Source organism: Pithys albifrons, chromosome 3 (assembly GCF_047495875.1).
Source record: "Pithys albifrons albifrons isolate INPA30051 chromosome 3, PitAlb_v1, whole genome shotgun sequence".
NCBI classification, from domain to species: Eukaryota; Metazoa; Chordata; class Aves; order Passeriformes; family Thamnophilidae; genus Pithys; species Pithys albifrons.
Genome location: NC_092460.1, coordinates 36,767,617 through 36,789,245, shown reverse-complemented (window position 1 = coordinate 36,789,245; position 21,629 = coordinate 36,767,617). Strand labels below are relative to the sequence as shown.

The window sequence follows — 21,629 nt, the reverse complement described above, 5'->3', positions numbered from 1 at the left end:
TAACTTTTCCAAAAATTTTTACACAGTCTTCCTTGTGCCGGGTGAGGGATTACTGGTATGTGGTGGGGACCATGGCATGTTATGGTTGGTCTGATTCAGCTCTCAGGTCGGGGTTCAGCCGCTGGACATGTGTCCAGGCTGCAGAGGTCACTGACTTGGAAAGGGATGGTAAATGGGCAAAAAATGGGCACCTCCATGTTGACTGGGATTTTAAAAGAACAGTAAGGGCCACACTCAAGCTGGGATGGTGTGCCCATGCACTTTGTATTTAAAGGAGATTGCACAGGACAATTCCATGGGCAAACAGCTGTACTCTGAACCACAGCCCTTGTAGGATTTGTTGGAAGCCATCCGCTGCACACCAGTGAGTGAGACATGCAGATCCCAGCAGTGCAGTGGAGGTGGAGGCCACTTGTAGAACTGGTGCTTTGCACAGCATGCCTGTTTATAAGATGTTAATACTTGCACCTGCAAGAACTTGGGAAAAAGTGTTGCTTCACAGTGATGTATGAGAACAATTTGCCTCTCTTTAGCAGTGGGTCTTGGCTCCTATTGTCTCTGAAATAATTCTCCATGGTTACGTTTTCTTCCTTCTCTAGCACAGTATCTAAGGAGAAAGACATCAGAATGGAAGCAGGCACACAGTTAACTTAAATTCCTTTAACCATACCATTACAGACTTGACTGACATCTGATAAATTCTAGTGGAATATTTAAGAACCTATTTCTGAGTGAAAGAGGCTAACAACCCTCTAAGGACAGTGACTCACCTGGCAAGAATAATCCTTGCCGTGCTAAGGGGGACATGATGGCAGGGTAACATTGCACATCAGTGGCTCTGTGTCACTACCAAAGGAGCACATTGTTTTCAGAAAGCTGACCAAAACAAATTGTTAGTATTGAATCAGGGAATTTTTAGTCATTGGTTTATAAAATTCACTGCCATTTGTTACGCTTCTTGAAGTCCTGATGATGGTTCAAATGCATGATCTTTTCAAGAAAACTGACTGCATTTTTGACTCTGCTTTGGGACAATGAGAAACTAGAGGTTTTCACTGTCTGGCATATACCTCTGTGAGTCACATCCATTTCTACAGGACACGCTAAAGCCTGTGTCTTCATAGTCTCTTGGAATAAACAGTCCTAAAAAACATAAGTGGGAGTGCCTGACTCCTCCATACTAATGGTAACTATTCTGTCTCTGTCATAGTGTCTTTAAGCGGTTCTTGTACACAGTATGGGAGGTAGGCCTTTTTTTAACTTTTATTTTTTGACACAAGCATCAACAACTGTCAAGGAAACCAGACAAGCAATGGAAGATGAACTTGAAGTGGGAAAGGAACACTTCAGTAAAGTTTGTGATTACTTTTTTGCGTATTTCTGTCATATAAAAGTTTTTTATATTCTGGAAAACTACATTTTAACCATATTACCAAGTTACAAAGTCTTTATTGTTCAGTGTAACTATTCATTTTCATTAAGATACGCAGGCTGTAAAAGAGGTGGACGAAGTGATTAAGTAAAAGTACTTGAAAAGCTAAAACTTCATCTATGTCGTTTCGACTGTGAAAATGGCTCTTGATAGTACAGCTCCTTTTACATCACTCTTTGGGAAGCTGAGGGAGCACAGTGACAAGTGAAAGAGACTTGTTTTCATTATATGTATCTCATCAAGTACCCATGTAAAGATCGGGAAGAAGTGATGTATGTTCTTCTGCGGTTCTACTAATGTATGGAGTTTAAACAATTTTTTCATAGGTCATTTAAGCACTGAATCCAATAAATTGTATGTTTATATACTGACAAATGTAAACATTGAATTCAGAAAGGAAATAAGTTAGTGCTAAATCTATCTTCTAAAGCCCCTAGCACAAAGCCCTCTGTAAAAAGTAGCAGAAGAAGGTGTCTGAGGCAATAAGATGATAGTCTAGAAGGGGAAAATTTGAACACATTAAATGTGTGAGCAGAAATTTTCTTAGATCCTTTGATGCTGTTCATTCCAAAGTGAACAGAAATAATATAGCCAAACAGTGAAAAAAAGCTTTGTGTTGCAGTTCACAGGTGAGCACACATGTTTTGAAACATCACAAAGTAAGGCCTGGCTACACAGAGCTTTTACCTCAACTCTAAATAAGGTTTTTATACTCTGGTTAAGATTAGGGAAGACAAATTCTAAGATACCAATAGCTGTTCTTGTTCTGAGTGCTGCCTTGCAAAGATTTCTTTTGAGCAGGGTTATGTGGTGTGCCTGTAAAGATGATAGCACTCCTCTAAGTGCAAGGGATAACCTTCCTCCTGCTAGATGTGGACCACCATGATCCAAAACTTCTGCCAAGCAAATGTATCATGAAAAATGAAAGAGGCAAAGGAAACCAACTAACAAAATTGAGTGAAAAGCTAGGTCTGCTTTGCACAAACACAATTAACATAGGAAACAAGACTACTGAATAAGTAATAGTACTTGGCACTTGAAAGCATACACTTGGTCTTGAAAGCATACACTGACACTCACAGAATAAATCTTATAATTGCCTTGAGAAGTATGAGACAAAGATAATAACAGACAAGTCAACAGTCAAACTGAGATCAGTTGTGAGTTCATGGCTTTAAATCTCACGCTCAACCCAAAGTCCAGGGTTCCCTCAGTAGCATGTGAATTGTATTATGTATTGATTTAATTATGTCTCTACAGTTTCAGGTGTAATTTGATACCAAGTCAGTTAGTTATTAGAACCCAGAGCATTTCCAAATGCAAGGCAAGCCAAGGAAGAGGGCTTGGTAACACATATAAAACAGGATTTTGATTTGTGTCTTGTTTTAGGTGTCTGAAATTCAACCAAGTGTACTGAGTTTAGAGTGTATCTGTAAAGGGTAGACCGTACACTATAAAAAGTCAGAAATCAGGGGCAGTATGTGTCTGTCATCTTCTAAAAGCAACTCCTTTGTACAGATGTGAACTGTCCCTGAATGTTTTTGAGGGTGATAGATGGTGTTAAACTCTGGTCTGCAAGTCCAGTATAGGGCTGGGACCAAATTAGTGACACCTTCCTCTTTTGTTGTGGAGGAAGATGACTTACCACTGGCTGGTGGCTGAGGCTTTCTCGGTCATGCCCAGTGGCCATTTCCTCTCTCCCTCCAACCAAGAGTGAACTGTGAGGGGGGTTGCTTGGTGTTCCAGTTTGGCTGTGCTCACTGGCTGGGAAAGGCAGGTGTTGAAATGCAACACATTCTTGCATCTCACTGCTTGTCTTCAGAGAACAAAGCACAGTGCAGAGAGATTTCTCCCAGCTGCATCATCAAATGGTAGCAAATAGTCCCAATTTTCTTTGGCTGTGATCTTCTGGCAGTACAAATTAGGTTTAGTGTGGGCATGAGCACATTTCTGAATTTCTGTCAGTTTACTGGGCCTGCATAAAATGATGTTTATGTCAGTTTTGTGCTGTTTGCATGTGTGCAGACAATACCTCATTTGTCCAAAGATCTGCCCATTCCTTCAGAATTTTTAGACAAATTTGAACTTGCAGATTAATTTAGCATTTTACACTAAGCAGTTGGAGCACTGGATGTCGTTTTAGGAACATAACCTTTGTTATTGTCTTGAATATGTAGAAGTGGTGGCATTTGGCTTCTTTAAGAGGCAGTCCTTCTTTATCAGGACAGTAAATAATGCTATGGAATTATATTGGAAGTTGATCACTTTCCTGTCTGCTGCAGCAGATGTCCTTCACGCTGCGTAGTCTGTGATTATTCTGAATGTTCAAAGCTCTGGTTAACATCACTGAAAGTTTAGTGCAAGGAATGGGCACAAAAAACCCTGTGGAAAACCAAGATGTATAGCCAGTTAGTGTGACACAGTCTGTCTCTAAGTTTTGAATAATATTATGGACTACAAAAGTTTTTGAATTAGGAGTTAGATCAAAAGATGAATGGTCTTTAAATACAATCAATGTAAAAGAGCTTGTGACAGGGAAAAGTGACTTCATTGGTTCTGGTACAGAGTGCGGAAAAATAAAAAAGCCGGTAGTGTAAAAATGTAGAGAACTGCATGTTCAGTAAGGCACTACAGAGCTGTTCGCTTAAATGAGGTAATTGCCTACTTGCTTAATAGTGATACTGTAGCTGATCACTGGAAATAATGTTGGTATGATAGATAAACTCAGAGTTGAAAAGTTCTAACAATGCAATCACAGTATCCTCAGGTTTGAATTACTGATGAGAGTTCATACTAAGACTAGTAATACAAAAAAAAATGTGGGTCTTGAGTAAAGTACACCTAAAATTCTATCTGGAACTCAGTAATATATGTGTAGAGAATCAGAAGCAAAGGAATGGAAAGTGGTTGAGAAATGCTAGGGCAGGTTATAATGAAAAGTCTTTTCAGTAGAGTCAACAGAACCCTGAATGGATAAGTAGAGACAGAAGTAATGCATAAGAGAAACAAAGATGTTGCGGGAAAAATAAAGTTACAAACATCTGTGAAGGGAGAACAGAGTCTGTATACAGTAAAACTCATTTGTTTGCAGTTTGTTAAGCTAGAAATGCAGATGTGCATGCAATGCCACGTTTTGTTATGTGTTTATTTATGTGCTTGCTGAACTGCATGCCTGCCTATACAGCCATATCTGAGGGGAGGTTGTTTTCTGGGGCCATTCATATTCATCATAGCAGGATGCCTGGCAACTCAGTTTGCTAATTTTGTGAAAGGTCTTTTCTATTAATGGTATTCAACAGTAATCAGAAAATAGGAATATGCACCCTCTAATGAAGTCAAAGAAGAAATAACAGTGTAAAACAGATGACTTGTCAGCTCTGTACATGTTTGATTTTGTGTGACCAACACCACTTGACTTTGTCCCTCCACCATCCTCACTTATGAAAGAAGTGCTCTTTTCAAGCACTTCTCAGCAGAGGAATACCAAGTCAGGAATCCAGAAGATGGGTTTGTGGTAGCAGAATGACTTTTGACAACTCTCTTTGCCTCTCTGGTTTTCTCTATGTAAAATTAACATTGCACATTTTATAGGACCTCTGTGAGTTTTAGTAAATTAGGATATTGACAGAAATGTGTTCTTATTAGAAGACAGAAATTTTCCATGCATGAGCATGAAGATAGAATATCCTAGGTCACAACTGAAATTGAGAAACAGAACAACAAAAAGTCTGGAAATTTTCTGGTGGGAATTGCTGACTCTTAATTTACTAGTATAGCCAGCCCTTGTAGTGGCAGGCAGGTGGGAGTTGGCACAGCTTGCTGTGGTACTCTAGGCTGATGGTATTGTGTACTGCAGGAGACAGTAGCAGCAGGGAGGTCACCTCACTTCAGCTCTTTTCACAGCACTCCACCCAAAATGTTCTTTTTTAACGAAAGGTTTTTGCTGTGCTTCCATACACTTCTTCTGTTGTGCTTTGGTGTGGTCCCTGCACTGAGCATAATGTAGAGGGGCAGGAGTGTGATAACTCCACAGAAGTCCCAGGTTTGTCCTTCTCTCTGAGGAGAAGGGTTTGAATGCTGATCTACATATTTCTGCTTCTTGACCCTTATGAAAGTGGCTATTCTTCAACCTTTGAAACCTGTTGTGAAATAGTAGGTTATAGTGAGTAGGTAAGTACTAACAGTGAAACATACTGTTGAGAGGGGTCAACTTTGTATTAGCAAACTGTCCCCAGTGCCTGAATAGCACTTTTTTTGCTGATGTACAAGATCTTTCCAAAGTAAGTTAATTAAGGAATATCTAAATGGTATACTTTCAATTTATAACAACTGATGCAGAGAGGTGAGAAAGCACCCCTATTGTGTTAATTTTCCCCATGAATGAAACCTTGTTTCTATGTTAAATAATTTGTTAGAATTTGAGTTAAAACTTCTGAGGTTTCATATCATCTCAGATGCAGAAATTGTTACACAGTGAATAGTTCTAGTCAAACATGCTATCAAAATAACACGGCTTCCTAGCAGAAAACTTTGCATCTGTGAAGCTCCAGTATTGAAGGTAATGGTTTGAGAGGATGCAATTTTAAAACATGGAAATATTATGTAAAATCAATAGATGAACAGAGTATGATTTATTTCTTTGATATTTCATGTTGGTTTTTTTATTCTGTCAGCAGCAGGTGTTAAATTCTACTAACCAGTGAAAAATAGAAATAAATATTTAATTTACTGTATCTATCAATTATATAAAATTGGCTTATGAAATATTAAAGTATCTTTTAAGATATTGCAAGTAGGAAAACTACTTAGGAAATCCAGTCCCTTAACAGAAACTTAATATAGATGTGAAAAAAAACTAAGCGTGATTTTAAGGTTGTAGATCCTGGCATTTTTTGTTGTTTTTTGAGGTATCAAGGCCTAGTGATCGTGCTTATCTAATTTGAAGGTATGTGCTTATGGCAGACTTGTAAAGTGAAAGATATTGAATGCAAAAATACACTAGGAATATGTGATCTTAAATATAATTAGGTTGTTTTAAAGAACTATGAACAGTCATTTCAATACTCCCATTTAATCATAAGGAACAGGAATACAGTGGAAAACAAAGAAACACAACAAGAGATGAGCACAAATGTAAGTAAAATATATACTGAGACATAAAATGGTACAAAAATTACTCATATGAAACAAGTTTTCCATGAGGAGCATATGGATTGTTTCCTTACCTGGAATGTTAAAGCTGTGTGTTCAGACACACTGAGATCAATATAAAGACAACCACTTTTACCAAATCATTTCCTGCTGGTGCTAACACTGTATTTTGAAGTGTTACATCATGAAGTGCAGAGAAACAGACTGAATACCCAAGCTGACTGCTGGCTGCATGATGTGACAAACATTCCTTGCTGAGCTAAAAAGGACTGTTCAAGTGCAAATGCATTTATGCTCGTGTTTAACATTGTTTCTTCCTTTTATAATTGTAAGGGTTTAACAAGAATTCAAAAGGTCTTCTTAACAGATGTTTTCAGCTTATATTAGTAATTTTCTCAAAGGAAAAGGTTTCTATCAGAATATGAACACAGGATATAGCAATATTCTTTAGGAATGTGCTCATTTCAGTGGTGTTTGGAAAGAGATTTTTCCAGCTTGCCTCTGTGGTTTCTTTCAGTATTTTTGGTGAGTTGTACAAAGGACTTGAACTTGCTTGCTAGGTACCTGGGTTACTTGGAGCTTGTCTCCTGGCCATTCTATGTTCCTCTGATTCATGCTGCCAAAGCTCACATTTTGTTGGGAAGATGTTGAAAGAAACAGAAGATACGCCTTTCTTTGATACTGTATTTTGATATTTCATCCCCTGGGAAATGTTCCTGATTAATTTGTTTGGGTTTTTTTAAAATTCCTTTTCTGAAATTACAGTTTTTAAATTCAGCATCTCTCAGATAAGACAACTTCTGGTTTCTGACTGTGCTTACTTTATAGTTACTGGAGACAATAGCTTTCCCAGAGCTGTCTGTAGTAGTCCTGCTGTTGAGAGATTTTTTTCAAAGACAAAGTTGACAGCAAAGTCCATCATCTTCATGACAAGTCAACAGGGATCCAACGTGTGATTGTCATTTGTACTTTTGATGTTTCTTCCCCACTAGCATTTGGGCTATGAAATGATTTCCCTGCAGTGTACAGCTGCAGCTGATTTCTCAAGTTGAGTTCTCCCTAAATCTACGGTAGAAAAGATTGTTCCTTGGTGATGCTAGGACTTCATCTTAAGTAAAATGTCTTTTTTCCATCGCCTTTGCAGTTCCATTGCAAATCCAGTGCCCAATTTACCAGCCTATCCCAAACATCACAAGGGTGAAGTCTTGTAGTTTATCAAGAAGATCTGTTAATTCATCTCTAATGGATCAAAAAGGAGACAGGTGATGATGTTCCATATTCCATGCACCGCATTATATTTAAATTATGGAGTACAAAATCATGAATCCTACATCTTCAAAAGCCGCCTTCCCACTGGTCCTGGATAGTGAAGCTGTAGAAAACTCAAAGGAAGCACAAAGGATGAGAAATCAGCTTGGTGGGATATGACAGAAAGGGTTGCCATGTTTCTCGTGACTTCTAGTCCCTGCTAAGAGGAGGGGTAGCATTTTTCAGGAGGTGCTCTGACACCCTGATACCATATACATGCTGTCGATAGCTAACTGGTTAAGTTTATGTTGTAGTCATATCTTGTGTTGGCAGCTGCTCTGGATGGTAGCAAATTCAGCTTCTCAGCACTTTGCTTGGCTGCCAGTGGCAGCGTGGTTGCAGCTTTAAGGCAGACTCCTCCAGAACTTCAGCTGGATGGGCCCTGTGCTATTGTAATGATGCTGTTCCCAGCGTTTCCAGTGCCTGGGTTGGAATTGCAGCTCACTTAGCTTTAAACTAACTGTCTCCAGTGTGCCCTGCAGAAATGCTGGTTTGTTGCTTAGAGGTAAAACAAAAAAATCCTGGTAAAATAAACAGAACTACTCCAAGCTTTTGAATAACTTTGAGAGGTCGTTTGCAGAAACTTGGTTGTTAAGAACTGAAGCCAGGAAAGAAATGTGGGAAGAAAGTAATATTTTTCTTCTGAAATGGTGAAGAGATTAAGTTTAAAAAACAAAAAGTGTTAATGAGGTGTAGAGAGAAGTTTTTAGGTTTGAAGTGTGCCTGTGCCTTTTTTACTGTGTTAAGAACACAGTTTTGGAGCAGAACAGAGGAACGTGCAGAGCACTTTGTCATCTATGTATGCTGTGTGTGCTGCCGACAAGAACAAGTAATTAGTAATTAGTAACACTGCTGCATTTTGTTACTCCTTCCTGTCTAATGCCTTGTTTGTGAAAGACAGAAGCAGGAGAGATCTGAGGTTGTTTGAGTGGAGTTTTTAAATGGCAGGAGGCAAAGAGAAGGTAAGAAAAGAATGTTCAAGTCAGAAGAAGGTGACTAATAAGACACTTGATGTAGCAGTAATGCTGTCTATATTATTCATGGCCGTGACACTGGTATGGCTTGTAGGTTTTCTAAGTTTTCATTTGCTAAATTAGATGGGACATTACATAAAGAATAAAGTAGTCTGTGAAACACAGAAAGATTTAGATCATCATGATCATACAAAGCTTGCAGACTCCTTTCCACAAAATGCGGATAGTTACAGCACTGATTTTTATGTTAATTTACTAGTGAATAATTTAAAAAGATCTGTTTATTTTTTAATAAAAAGGAAAGATATAAATTGGCTGAGTGTTCCTAATGTTACTTACAGCTGCCATTGAGCAGATGTTAGGGATTCTTAGTGGTATGCTAGACTGAAATAAGTTTTATGAATAAACAAACAATTTCTTTTTACTACCACCTCTTTCAGGCTGATTCTCTCCCAAATTCACAATAAATGGCTTTTTAAAGTATTCTCATAAATAATTATCTTTCTTGTGGCACTTTTTTCTAGGCACTTGAATTTTAATTACAATGATGAACTGTTTTAGTAAGTTGTTAAATTTTATCTTTTTAGGGCTTGAATCCATTTTCCATTTCTCTTTGACTTCATTGGTTCCTGGGATTTAAATCCTTTTAATTCCTGCTAATTCACTTGATATTGCACTTTCACTCCCCTTTATAAATTCACATTCCAAAAGTAAACAGCACGACAGCAGCATCTTTTTCCTTTGAACTCTACGCACGTACACCCACCTTAGCTTGCTGGTTATCAATGGTCTCCTGTTACTAGCAACCATTTTGTTTAACTCAGTCATTTTGATCACAGTAAGTATGAAGAGATAGGTAATTAAATGGAGACAGTGTGGTTTTGCTTTCGGTTAGTGTCTGGGGGCCTTAGAGCACTCTATGGAAGATGTGTAGCAAAGTGAATACAGTGCTTAGTTGATAGATAAGGAATATGCAACACTTCAGAACACTGTTTTCCAGTGTAAATACTCATTAGATGCTTTTCTATGTGATTTGATGTAGTGAAATGCTGAATGCATAATTTCTCATAACTTTTTGTTATGTCAGGAGCTCAGGATTACAGAAGGAGGGGCAGAGAGAGGGCAGTTGCACTTCCTGGAGTGGTGGTGACGCTGTCACTGCCACTGCAGTTTGGCAAAAGACAATTCAGTGTAACGCAGGTAGTGTTTTGCTTACCCACCTCTATTTCTGAACATGTAAGTGTGGATGAAAAAGTCATTGATACCAGAGGGAGGCTCTGAAATATTGCAAGAAATTTTATACAGATGATTTTTCTTTTTTTCTGTAAGAAAGACATAAAATGTTCTGTCACAATGAATAGTGACATTTGGTAACTTGCCACTAAATACTTAAGAGGATATATATACATCTAACACAAAGAGAGTTTGATACTCAATTTCTTTCATTCATATTATTTTAGTAAGAAGAGTATAATACCAAAGTTCAAAATTAGAATATATATTTAGTGTATATTTTTAAAATTATAAAACCTATATATAAAGTTTAGATTTGAAGATTGAAATATCATCTTCATTTCGCCAGTGGACTAACAAAATGAACATTTCTCTATCAGTTTCAATAATTTTTAAACCAAAACCCACAGTTGTTTAATCAGATTGTTGTTACTCTTGGTTTGAGATGCTCACCATGACTGCAGTCTGTGATAAGATCAGCACACAGGCTGTTGACAAATGGAGGTGGAGAACAATGCCCTGGCATATTAAATACCTTTTTAAGAGTTGCTGCCTATTTCTGATGGTGCTTAAGAGTCTTTTTGATTTCCTTCATTTTTTGAAGTATTGCTCAGTAGATTGTTATGCTAGAAAAGTCCGACTGAATTTATCAGCAACACGCCTTCATAAAGCATCCCTTTGAAATAAAATTGTTAGTTTTGCCATGTAAGCATTGTTAATAATGCAGTGGGAGGAAAAAAGATTTCTCGAAGTGTGTCGTTCCCTGACCCCCAGCAGAGAGGTGCCTCCTGCTTGGAGTGTGGCTGCACAGTCAGGGGTTTTGGTGGGTTTTTTTTGTTGGAGGGAACTGGCAACCTTTTTCCATTGTGCTATGCTGTTGATTTGTAGGTAAGGCCTTCCAAGGTCTTATCCCTTATCTTATCCCTTTAGATGTTGTTGCATCAGGAGTACACCTGTACCCAGGAAGTCTATGGTAGACTCTACATGTTTGCAAGTTGTTTGTATTGTGAGCTTTTGAGTACCATAAAAAATGAGATAAAAGTGCCTAACATTTTCCTATTAATCTCATGACTATTGGAAATGGAATATTCATCCCTCTATATGCAAGCCCTCAAGTAATCTATTCTACCTGATTTGTAAAAGCCAGGTGGAAACAAACACAGCATGGATGAGTCTGTGGAGATCTGGCACCTTTTAGTTTTTGGTTTTGGGCAAAGCCAAAAATCAAAACACTGGCAGTTCCAAGTGTTTAAGGAAAATGCCTTTGATATTGGAAATCCCCCTAGTGCTAAAGCCTCCACCTTTGCCAGCTGCCTTTAATTGTAAAGAACAGTGTGGAAGAGGGACTGATGCTGGCTGTCATCTGCATTACAAAGAGGCTGGATGCTGGACAGATTCAGACTGTGGCATTAAGACATGACTTTTAAATCTTAAAAATCAATCCTGCCTTTCTCTGGGTTAGAGTAGGAACAGAATCTTAAACTGCTTTTAATATGAGGTGTTGAAAAACACTCAAAATGACATTGAAGTGTCATGATTTTGACTGTATTATGTATGGTGGGTTTTTTAAACCTTTAAAATTCATAGCACCTTCTTGATAAAGTAGACAAATTTTCTACTTGCTTTATTCAGTGTGGAATATTTCCAAATTGATTTTAAGCAGCTATTTCTTCAATTTCAGTAATTTGTTACAAGCTAATAGACAATGCATAAGTGTACCTGAGTTTTAATGTTAACATATTTGTTTCAAAGTTGTTATCAACGTTAAAAAGCACAAAGCTAAATGTGGTTGCTAAAACATGGCATGCAATATGCTATGTAGTGCTGTGATTCTAAACCGTCATACATATTTATTATTTTCTTCCAAATTGCAATGCTATTACTGGTAGATATATCAGCGTTTTAGACTCAGTCTGTAATATGTCATGTACTGGACAACATTTTGAGAGGCTGAGATGTATTGATCCAAAAGAATCTGAGAATGCCAAGAGGGAAAAAGCCTGACCTGGACCAGTGCTGTTTTAATTATATTGCAGTTTGAGATAGTTTATCATTGTTTAGATTAGTTTAAGTGTAACAAGTAAGTGATGCAATGCATTTCAGTGTTTGTAAAGGAAACTTAAAGGGTGAGATTTTCAAATCAAGTCCAGTTTCTGCCACAGCATTTTGCTTCTTCACCCAGCCCAGCAGGCAGACATGGCTCAGCACTGAGAATCCGAGTGCATGCATCTAATCTGAGAGGCCAACCCTTATGTTGCTTCATAAAGAAGCAACCACCTCTTTTAGCAGCAACCTGTGTGTTCCTTCTCAAACACCCAGCATGCCTTTAGCTGCTGTATGTGGAACTCTGACACTCTGCCTAATCATGGAAAGTCTCCTTCCCCTCCTAGCCCCTGTCCATATCCATACCCTTGCACAGAGACAATGTGTTATTTTATAACCTGTATTTTGTGTAATCTAAATGGTGACTAAATGGTGACTTCTGGATGTTAAAGCAATCTGCAGAATTCAGCCATCACTGTCTTTTCAGCAGAAGGAGAACAAGGTATTGAGAGGTGTGACTGCCTTTTTTGTAGGTGGTTGCTGTGTAATTGTGGAGATCATGGTGATGGTGGCAATGAGAGGGAGCAGGTCTGCTGCTCTGTGCTTCCATGCACACTGCAGAGCACTTCCACTAGTGTTGAGGCAGGTCCTGTATTTACTCTTACCACTAGCACACTCTCCATGCTTTTTTTCACTTGTTTGTAGTTCTTCTGCTCCCCCTTTACTCTTCAGCTACTTTGGTAGATGATGAAACAGGCACATCTTAGAGCTAATGGCAACCAACAGACTGCTCCTTTGACTCTGTTCACTCTTCTCTCCACTGAATAAAGTGTGCTGTGGCTGCCTGTTTGTTTTGTCATTACTGTGTGGCAGAGGAGGCCATGGTTTTGGGAATCTGGGGCCAGAGCTGTGCCACTAGCACTGCCTCCTGCCCTGGGTGCACTGCGCTGTGCTCTCAAGCTGCGCCTGTGCTAGAGTAGAGATGAGATTTGGACTGATGTCTCTTATCTTTCATGTCTTGCTCAAAATCAAGAGGATTATGACAAAAAGTAGCCCTCAGAATAGTCTGTAAAGGAAAACAGCATTATGAGGAAATAAGCTGAGGAACAGTGTGTTTTTTCTCAATGTTCATAGTAGGGTTAGGATTAGGTGTTGGGATGCATTGTTTTATTTCTTCTTTCTACCTTTGGGCTTGTCATATGTCATTAGGAAAACTGCTTAACCAGTTCCAGTATTGCCATCTGCAAAAAGAAATAAGGTTAATATAGGTCACACACTGGTAAACTCTGGAGTGTAGTAACATGGTACAGCATTTTAAAGAAGAAAAATGAGATTGTGGTAAAGAAGCATGAAACTTAGCAAGCAGATAACAATACAGGAATTCCTTAAACTTCTTTTTCTGCCACTAATCACTCATGGGAGGCTATACTGCTGCTTTACTTTTGAAGAGGAAGAGGAATGTCTGTTCCAGCAATACATAATTGCCTGAACTGGTCCTGTACTCTGGCATCCCCCAACACTGCTTCAACATGGCAATATGGGAAGGTGACTTGGGAACATGTTTCCTTCTGTGCTTTAGTGTGGCCCATAGCCAGTACCACCATTGACAGAGAGTCCAGCTGTGGTCTTTGGACCCAGAGCATATGTCAATTATTTATTTCTGCATACCACATAGGGATTGGATTGGGAGGAATGCTCTAAAAATAGCATGTGCCTGTGCTATGTAGCTGAGCAACAGAAGGTGGTATGGCTCTTCCTGTTGAACCTTCTAAAGAAACACATTTTAAATGAACACACAAGAAACTAACACTAATTAAGTAATAGTACTCTATGGAGACCTATGGTAGACACTATAATAGTGCATTAGCAAGCTATGCATAATTCAGTGATGCTGAATTCTTTCAGACATCATCTAATGGGAATTTTGCATAAGTATGGACTTAATAATTTGTGCCTTTTTGTGCATGCATAATTGTTCCTAAGGGCATCATTTGGCCTGCAGGACCCCTATTTCCAGAGGTGCTGTACAGGAGGGGAAATATTCATTCTGAGTCTTGAAAACCAAGCTGAGATGCTACAATGGGTCTTTATAAAGGTTGTCTTATTTGTAAATAGGCATTAAATGTGGAGCCCTATGATGGGATTATTATACTTCTTTTCCTCTCTGTGCATGCATTTTTTAAAAAGAATTGCAAAAAATGGACAGATCACAACAGACCAAGTTCTAAACTAGCAGTTTTCGAAATGGTAGCTGAGATGCAGGCATGTGAAAACATGCATGAGCACCTAACCAAGTGGTCTGGCAGTGTAGCCTCGTGTGATGGAGCTTAAGCTACCTGGTGAGCTACTTCTAAAGGGAGCTGTCACAGCTTTGTATTCTCTTCTCAATTGGAAAGTTAGGTTAGCAGTATTTTATTGTGCCGCTAGAGTAGAACAATTATAATGACTCAGTTGTCAAGAATTAGCTACTACATTGGTCTTTTATGTCTTGCCCTGCCTCTTATTTTCAGAGGGTTGATAACCCTAGTCAGGCTAATTGTGTATGAATCTGAAGACCCTTAGTTTAGGTACTCATAAAACCAAAAGATGACTTGCTAATGGGAAAGGCACATTCTGTACACTTTATGTACATTCTGTACTATTTTATCATTGCTACCTTGTCAGCAAAGGGCGGTCCCGTGGTGTAAAGGAGAGCACTCTGGACTGTGAATCCCACGGACCTGAGTTCGAGTCTCAGTGAGGACCATTCCCTGGCAGTTAAATGACTCCCTGCCATCCAATCCTGGCAGATCTCGGATGCTGAGCAGGGTCAGCCCCAGTTAGTACCAGGTGCTGTGACAGTCCCAAGGACTTCACTGTCACTGCCCAAGCTCGCTCGGTCGTGGCGGATGAACCTTAGGACTTAAACAGTGGGGCCAGTTCTGCACACGCTGTGCCTCACCTAAAAAATCCCCTGCACAGGCTGGAAGGGCACACCCACGTGGGGAGAGCCCTTCCCAAATCTTCATTCGCGAAGTTTGGCCTACACTTTGTCAGTAGAAACAGCTGGTGATTTTGCAGGTTTTCTCAGCAGCATGCTTCTTTTTACCATCAGTCCTAGAAGTCCTGTAAGGGTATGTGTTTCCCCCGTGTCACTGTGGATTGTTATATCTGAGTTGCAGCAACCCAGATATGTTTGTGCTCATTGCAAATACTTACATAATTGTTCCTCTGTAAATGTCTCTATCTAAACTCTTGTTTAAAATTGCCAGACACATCTTTGTTCTTTATTAAGACTAAGACAACAACACAAATTCTGTAGTTATCAGGAAGTAATCATTCCCCAAGGGCATTTGGAACACTTCACAACCAAAAGGTTGTGATTACTCCACGATTGCTGTACTGCTTATTATTCCTTATTGCTTAATTATGGAATCAGAGTGTGTTTCCTGGATGTCATCTAAGTAAGATTCTCCACTTCTCATGCTCTGCTTCAGTGTTATGTGGACGGGAAGGCTTTGTAGCGTTTTGAGATGATGTAGAGGAGAGCAATAGGGCAGACCAGTTAGGTAAGCTCTTCTGACCTTTGGCAGACCAGGGCATTCAATCCATGCCCTGTCAAATGCTTGCTAAGAGAGCTCAGCTTCTGTATACCTCAGCTCTACACCTTTGTTATGGTGCTACCATAAATGAGGCTCTGTATCTAGAATAGAAATAATATAATCAACTTCATCCTGATCTATTCATGTGAACTCGGGCAACACGGTATGAAGACATTTTTAGTGCCTGCACATTCAGCTTGATTATTTTGAGTGGTTTTTGTTGAAGTGCAGTGGCTGAGAGTCACTGTATGGGGTTAGAGTGTAAGGAAAGAGCAGATTTAATGTCTCAAACCAAGCAGGCTGGCAACTGGGTTAACACTGGTTGACAGCCAAAAGGGTTGTCAAGCCCTGGAACAGGCTGTTCTGGCAAGTGGTTGAGTCGCCATCCCTGGAGGTATTCAAAAGAGGTGTAGATATGGCACTTAGGGACATGGTTTAGTGATGGACTTGGCAGTGTTAATAGTTAGACTGCATGAACTTAAAGGTTTTTTCCAACCTAAATAGTTCTATGGTTCAATGAAAACACTCTGCCTGATTTCACAAGACCTGTGACTGCAGCCTGAGTGGTTTCGCTCCCAGCAGTGCTGAGAACTCAGTTGCTTTTGACCAGAGTGAATCTCTCAGAGGCTGCAGCACTGTTCATATTTCTTAAGTTTCATTCAGACATTTCATTGCTTTCTGGTGAAAGCAAGCCAGTGTAGCTGGTGCTTGCCAGGCTGTGGTGCTGTAACGCATCACATGCCAATGGGTCACTGGGTTGGCAGCAAGCCCACCTAGAACAGGCGTGTGATATTGCTGTTTCAAAAAGGCTTTGATGTTGCCACTCTTTACTGATTGAATGAGTCTTACATGACTCACTGATTTGAAAGACAATGTACTCTTGTGGTTACACTGGAAAAGAGTAGAAAGTATGTTATTTTCCAATCTCACTGGGCCCAGAAATCTACCCCGAATAACCCATTTTGTAAAATCTTTGATTTAATGCTTCATTGAATCACGTAACCTTACTCTAAGGAAGGAAAAAGCCATCCAGCATGTATTTTAGCCTTAGCCTCGATTTTTTGAGTGTATACATTCATAGAAAAATGAGAAGACAGGTGATAAAACTCAGGTTTCTAAATCATCACCTAAATTTCCAGATGAAACTCCTGCTGAACTTCATTCCTTAGACTTGTTTTTGAAAACCTGAATGAGACTTGGTGAAACTCTCTTATTATTATTACAAGATTGGCATAAAGTCTACTTAATAAGGTGCCTTTTATGGCAGCATTTGATTTTTATATTCCCCTTTTCATTCCTGAAATACAAACATTAATAACACCTTTCATTATGGTTCTCTCTGCTAGTGTGCATCTTCTGTCTTGTGCGAGAGGCTGTGTGCAGTCCTGCTAGCAAGCTCTTGTGTCATAAAAAGAATTTGTTTGGGAAATAAAAATGTATTGTTTTCATTGTTAGAGGATGCTACTAAATTGGCTGTATGTTTGTCTAATAATCACATCTAGAGCTGATTATTCTGGTAATAGCCTTAAGATATTATTTAAAAATAAATATATAAATGCACTACTTTTGTACTAATACTAGTTTTTAATCTCTTCTTGTTTCTATGAAGTCTGAATGAGATTTTCAAAATTGAATAATAATTTGATCCGTTAATCTTTTGAAGCTAGTAATTTTATTTTCCCCTCTTTGCAGTCTCTGAGGCTCGCAAATGAATAGAGCTTCATTACTGGAGTCTGCATTTAATAACCATTATCCATTATCTTGTAATTAAGACTCCCTGTAACGAATCATGAGGACAATGCAAAAATACATAGTACATTTCTTTAATGAACTGGAAAATGTTCATCTTGTTCTATTTAGTAATGAGTTGCTGAATAGTCGTTAAATCCACTGGAGAATAGAACTAGATGGATTTTGAAGACTATCTTGAGTTTGTGGTTAATCTATTAGAATTAAAATTTCATCTTCTATTTTTATCAACAGCTGATTAGAAGTCATTCTGTTTGACCAAATTGATTAGAAGACCATATACAAGGGCAGCTGTTGTTTAATGAAAGTTTTTAATGAAACTGTACCATAGAGACTTGTAATTATCAGACTTATAAAAGCTTTGACTTACCTTATAGTAGAAAAAATGAAAAGTATTGCACTGAAGGACTTTAAGTGCTACATTTCGAAAGGGAAATTAAAAATATAATTTGGCAATGTTGAAGTTCCACTGTTCCTTGTTTTAATGTGACTATCAGATGTCTCTCTGGAAGGGAGTAACTCTGAAATGTGTAACTCAATTGGCTCTCCTGTGTGCTCTGTTCTTTGCAAAGCTCAATCAACTATTAATTGCCTCTTTTGCACATTGCACATTCTCTGAAGTTAGAATCTTTTTCACAAATAACTTGTTTCTCTTTAGAATGGAAATTGTCACAGGAGGGTGCAACTTAATCACCAGTGGGCTGAGTTGGTGCCTCGTCAGGAAACCTACAGAGAAAATCATAGTCTTACAAAAGCCAAAGCTGCTGATACCATTCGATTATGTTTGAATCACAGGACATAGAAACATGCCTGGCTTTGTCCTAACTTCCCATCAGGCTGAGATCCAGCTGTGTGCCAGTCAGCTGTGTCCTCAGGAAGATGGCTCTCTGGAGTGTGCTGCAGCACACCATCAGAATGTAGCCTAGGCAACTCTTTAGTTTGAGCCAGTAGTGAAACTTCCCTTCCTTACTCTAGGGGATGTTGTAGAGGCATCATCATTCACGTAAGAGACAAAATGGACCCTAAGCCAAATTTGAAGTGGAAGCAGATGCAGTTCCAATTGACTTAAGTGGATGATGCACTACTACACGATGTTTGAATTATGCCTCTTCTTCTCCCAATTACTTTTGATAATTAATGATCCCACAGTACACCTTTTCTAAGAAGTAGGTTCCTAGGGATGAAGTGCATCCTAATGAAATGAAAGAAGTTTTATCATTGTGTTGTGTCAACGCAGGATCATAGACTGCAAAGCAATTTTTTGGGCGAGTTTCTTTGCTTTTTGTTTTACTCTGCTGCAGGATTCATTTAAAGCCAAGGCAGAACAGCAAGAATACACAAGAATGTTAACCAAGTATTAACACAGGCAGTGGACAAGATTGTTCACAAGTGAGAAACCAGAAAAAATTAAGCCAAGGCTAACTCTTGTTCTTCAAATGATACAGATGCTTTGACCTTGTTGCTGCATTATATCAGACCATGGCTAAGTAGTTGCAACTTTAAATTGAAAAAAAAAAAACCTGATGAAAATAATTTCTATTCAGAAAGATCCTTGTGGAAATACTAAAATGTTGATTTGTATGAAGAATTTTTTCTGAGGAAATAATTTCCCTTGTCCTGGTTAGTGAGACACATTCCTATTGAGTGTCTAGACAGGAACATATGTTGGACTGTCCTGAAGAGATTGCTGGTTTGATAGCTAGAACAATAATTAGGAACTGGGATGTTCATTTAGCCTCTGGATGTCTAGTTACTCTGAAACTGTGTGAGTATCATCCTCCTTCTCTGGCTGCACCAGAGCAAGGGGTGCCACAGGGACACACGGCTAAAGGAATACTTCATCATGGCTGTGAAGCAGAAAGGACATCTTTGGAGGGTATGAGCTCTCTATATGCAGAGTGACTCTTGTTCTAAAGCAACCGTAAAGCTTTTTGCTTCCTTTCAGGTTCTGATTTTATAAAGACATCTACAGGTAAGGAGGTGGAAAATGCAACCTTTCCAGTTGGAATAGTCATGATGCGAGCCATTAAAGAATACTACTGGCAAACTGGCAACAAGGTAATTCTCACTACCTTTATAAAAATTAAACTAACAGGCTCACTCAGAAAGAAATAACACTGTTATAAGATTTATTTGCTAGTATTTGTATACTCTTTCTTTTTTAAAAAAATATACTTTTGGATTCTCTTCCTTGAGTAACTGTTACTTCATTCCCTAAAAGGTCATGCAATCTTAATGCATCCCCTCTGCATTTAGATTTGAATTTTGTTTTTTAAGGTATTTAAACGATCATCTCCATTAATAAGAGGGCAAATTTCCAACTGATAGTGATTGACCAATGCCATAAACTTCAGCAAGCTATACAAATTCAGAGTCATCAAGAGTCTGTACAGTGTGCACAAATGTATTTTCTGACTGTTCTGATAACCCAAGGGATAAATTTTACTCTTGCCTCCCTTGACAGAGAGGCTTTCCAAGGGAACAAGAGGGCAGATCCAGTTGTATCCTGTTGTCTGGGATGGATGGGAAAAAGGACAGACGGGGACTGGAAGAACATTGTGTTCTGGTACACAAGATCATTGTCGAGTGGTATCAGTAGAGGAAAGAAGCAGCAAGGAGCATAGTAGTGAACTATCTATGCATTCACCCTTGTGCTGAAACATTGAGAAAGAAGGAGGTTAATAGGAGAGCTTAAGCCACCTCTCACCTCTTTTATACACACACAAGTGTGGGCTGCCAGTTAGATCTGATGCTAGTGTTCAGCAGTGGGCTTTGTCCTCACCTTCAGATTCAGGGAAGGGAACCATATGTCTAGATAAGAGGCTCTCCCTATTTCTTGGCCACTCTTCCTTCCCCTCCAGCTTATCCTTTTGTCCCTTCTGCAGGTGGCCTTTCAAGGTACAATGTCAGGACATGGGATGAGCAGTGGGATAGGGTCTGTAATGTCTTCAGGGCCTGTTGGAGCTTGAGGAACATATGTCCAGGTTAGATGTGTGTTCATCTGCTCTCTGTAGTCATCTAGATGAGGCCATCATGGATCCCTGGGCTGTCCTCACTCCTCACTTCCCCAGCCTGCATCTCTGTCTGTCACACAACAACTTGAGCAGCTCCGACAGTCGTGTTTCTGTGGGGGCATCATCACTGCACCAGTGAGAGGCAGATCCCTGGGGCTGGGTGACTCACCTTGGCACCAGTGCTGCTTACAGGAGCTGTGTGCCAGAAGTTGGGCTCTGCTGCATTAGCACAGCTTTGTACCTATAATTGGATATAAATGTTGAATTCACCTTTTGCTTTAAAAGGATGCATTCTTGGCATAAAATGTGTTATTAAGAATAAGTGCTTATGTCTGTGTGCATGTGTGTGTCAGTGAATTAGATGTAAACTGACTTTGTGTACTTTTATTAACTGAAGACAATATTATCAGTGACAAGAGATTTCTAAATGGTTTCTTTAACAAACTAATTTTGCTGCTGTAGTGATGCTTTCTAGCAAGGCGTTGCCTGGAAAAACAGGTTAATACAGAAATTAAACTTCTTCAAGGAAAGGAGCAAGTTGCAGAGTAACATTTATTGACTGATAAGCTGTGGTGGTGATATGAAAAGTGCGCAATATAATGGGAAATAATCTTTTCCTGTCATTATTGAAGGACATACATAAATTGGTTTTTCTGTTGGGAAAACCCCCAATCCAGAAAAACTTATTACTTTTAATAATGTAAGGTGAAGAGAAAATTCTTGAGGAGATGAACTTATTAAGCAAAATAATGAAATGCTGTGAAACAGCAGGAAAGTGGTAGCTGGACTTTGTACTGCTCTTGAATTAAATTCCACCCTCCCCTTCCTTTTTGCATTTTTATGGCAGTCAGATGTTCTGTTTGGAAAGCTGGTAAATGGAGGAGAGGATAGGCTTGTCTTGGCAGCTTTTTTTGGGGGCAAAGAAAAGAACTTTCAGAATTTGCTAAAAGGGGAAGGAGTTCTGAACGTTGTTTTTAATTCTCTTCTTAACTTAGTTTTGCTTGGTTTTGCCACAGATTATCTCAGAGAGCTGTAATATTTCTAGGAAGAAATTTAAATTCGAATTTCATTAGAATTTCTCTTCCTGAGGGAAAACACATTCCAACTATTTTAATTTATTATCTAGAAAATGCTTTTCCAGTTG

The 21,629-nt window shown here is 39.0% G+C and overlaps 1 protein-coding gene across 1 annotated transcript in view; it reads left to right on the top strand.

Moving 5' to 3' along the window:
- Positions 1-21,629, top strand: part of DERA (deoxyribose-phosphate aldolase) — a 53,844-nt gene that overhangs the window by 26,891 nt on the left and 5,324 nt on the right. The window contains exon 7 of the mRNA XM_071549782.1: positions 19,417-19,529. Coding sequence (XP_071405883.1) covers positions 19,417-19,529 — 113 coding nt within the window. The remainder of the gene's footprint in view (positions 1-19,416; positions 19,530-21,629) is intronic.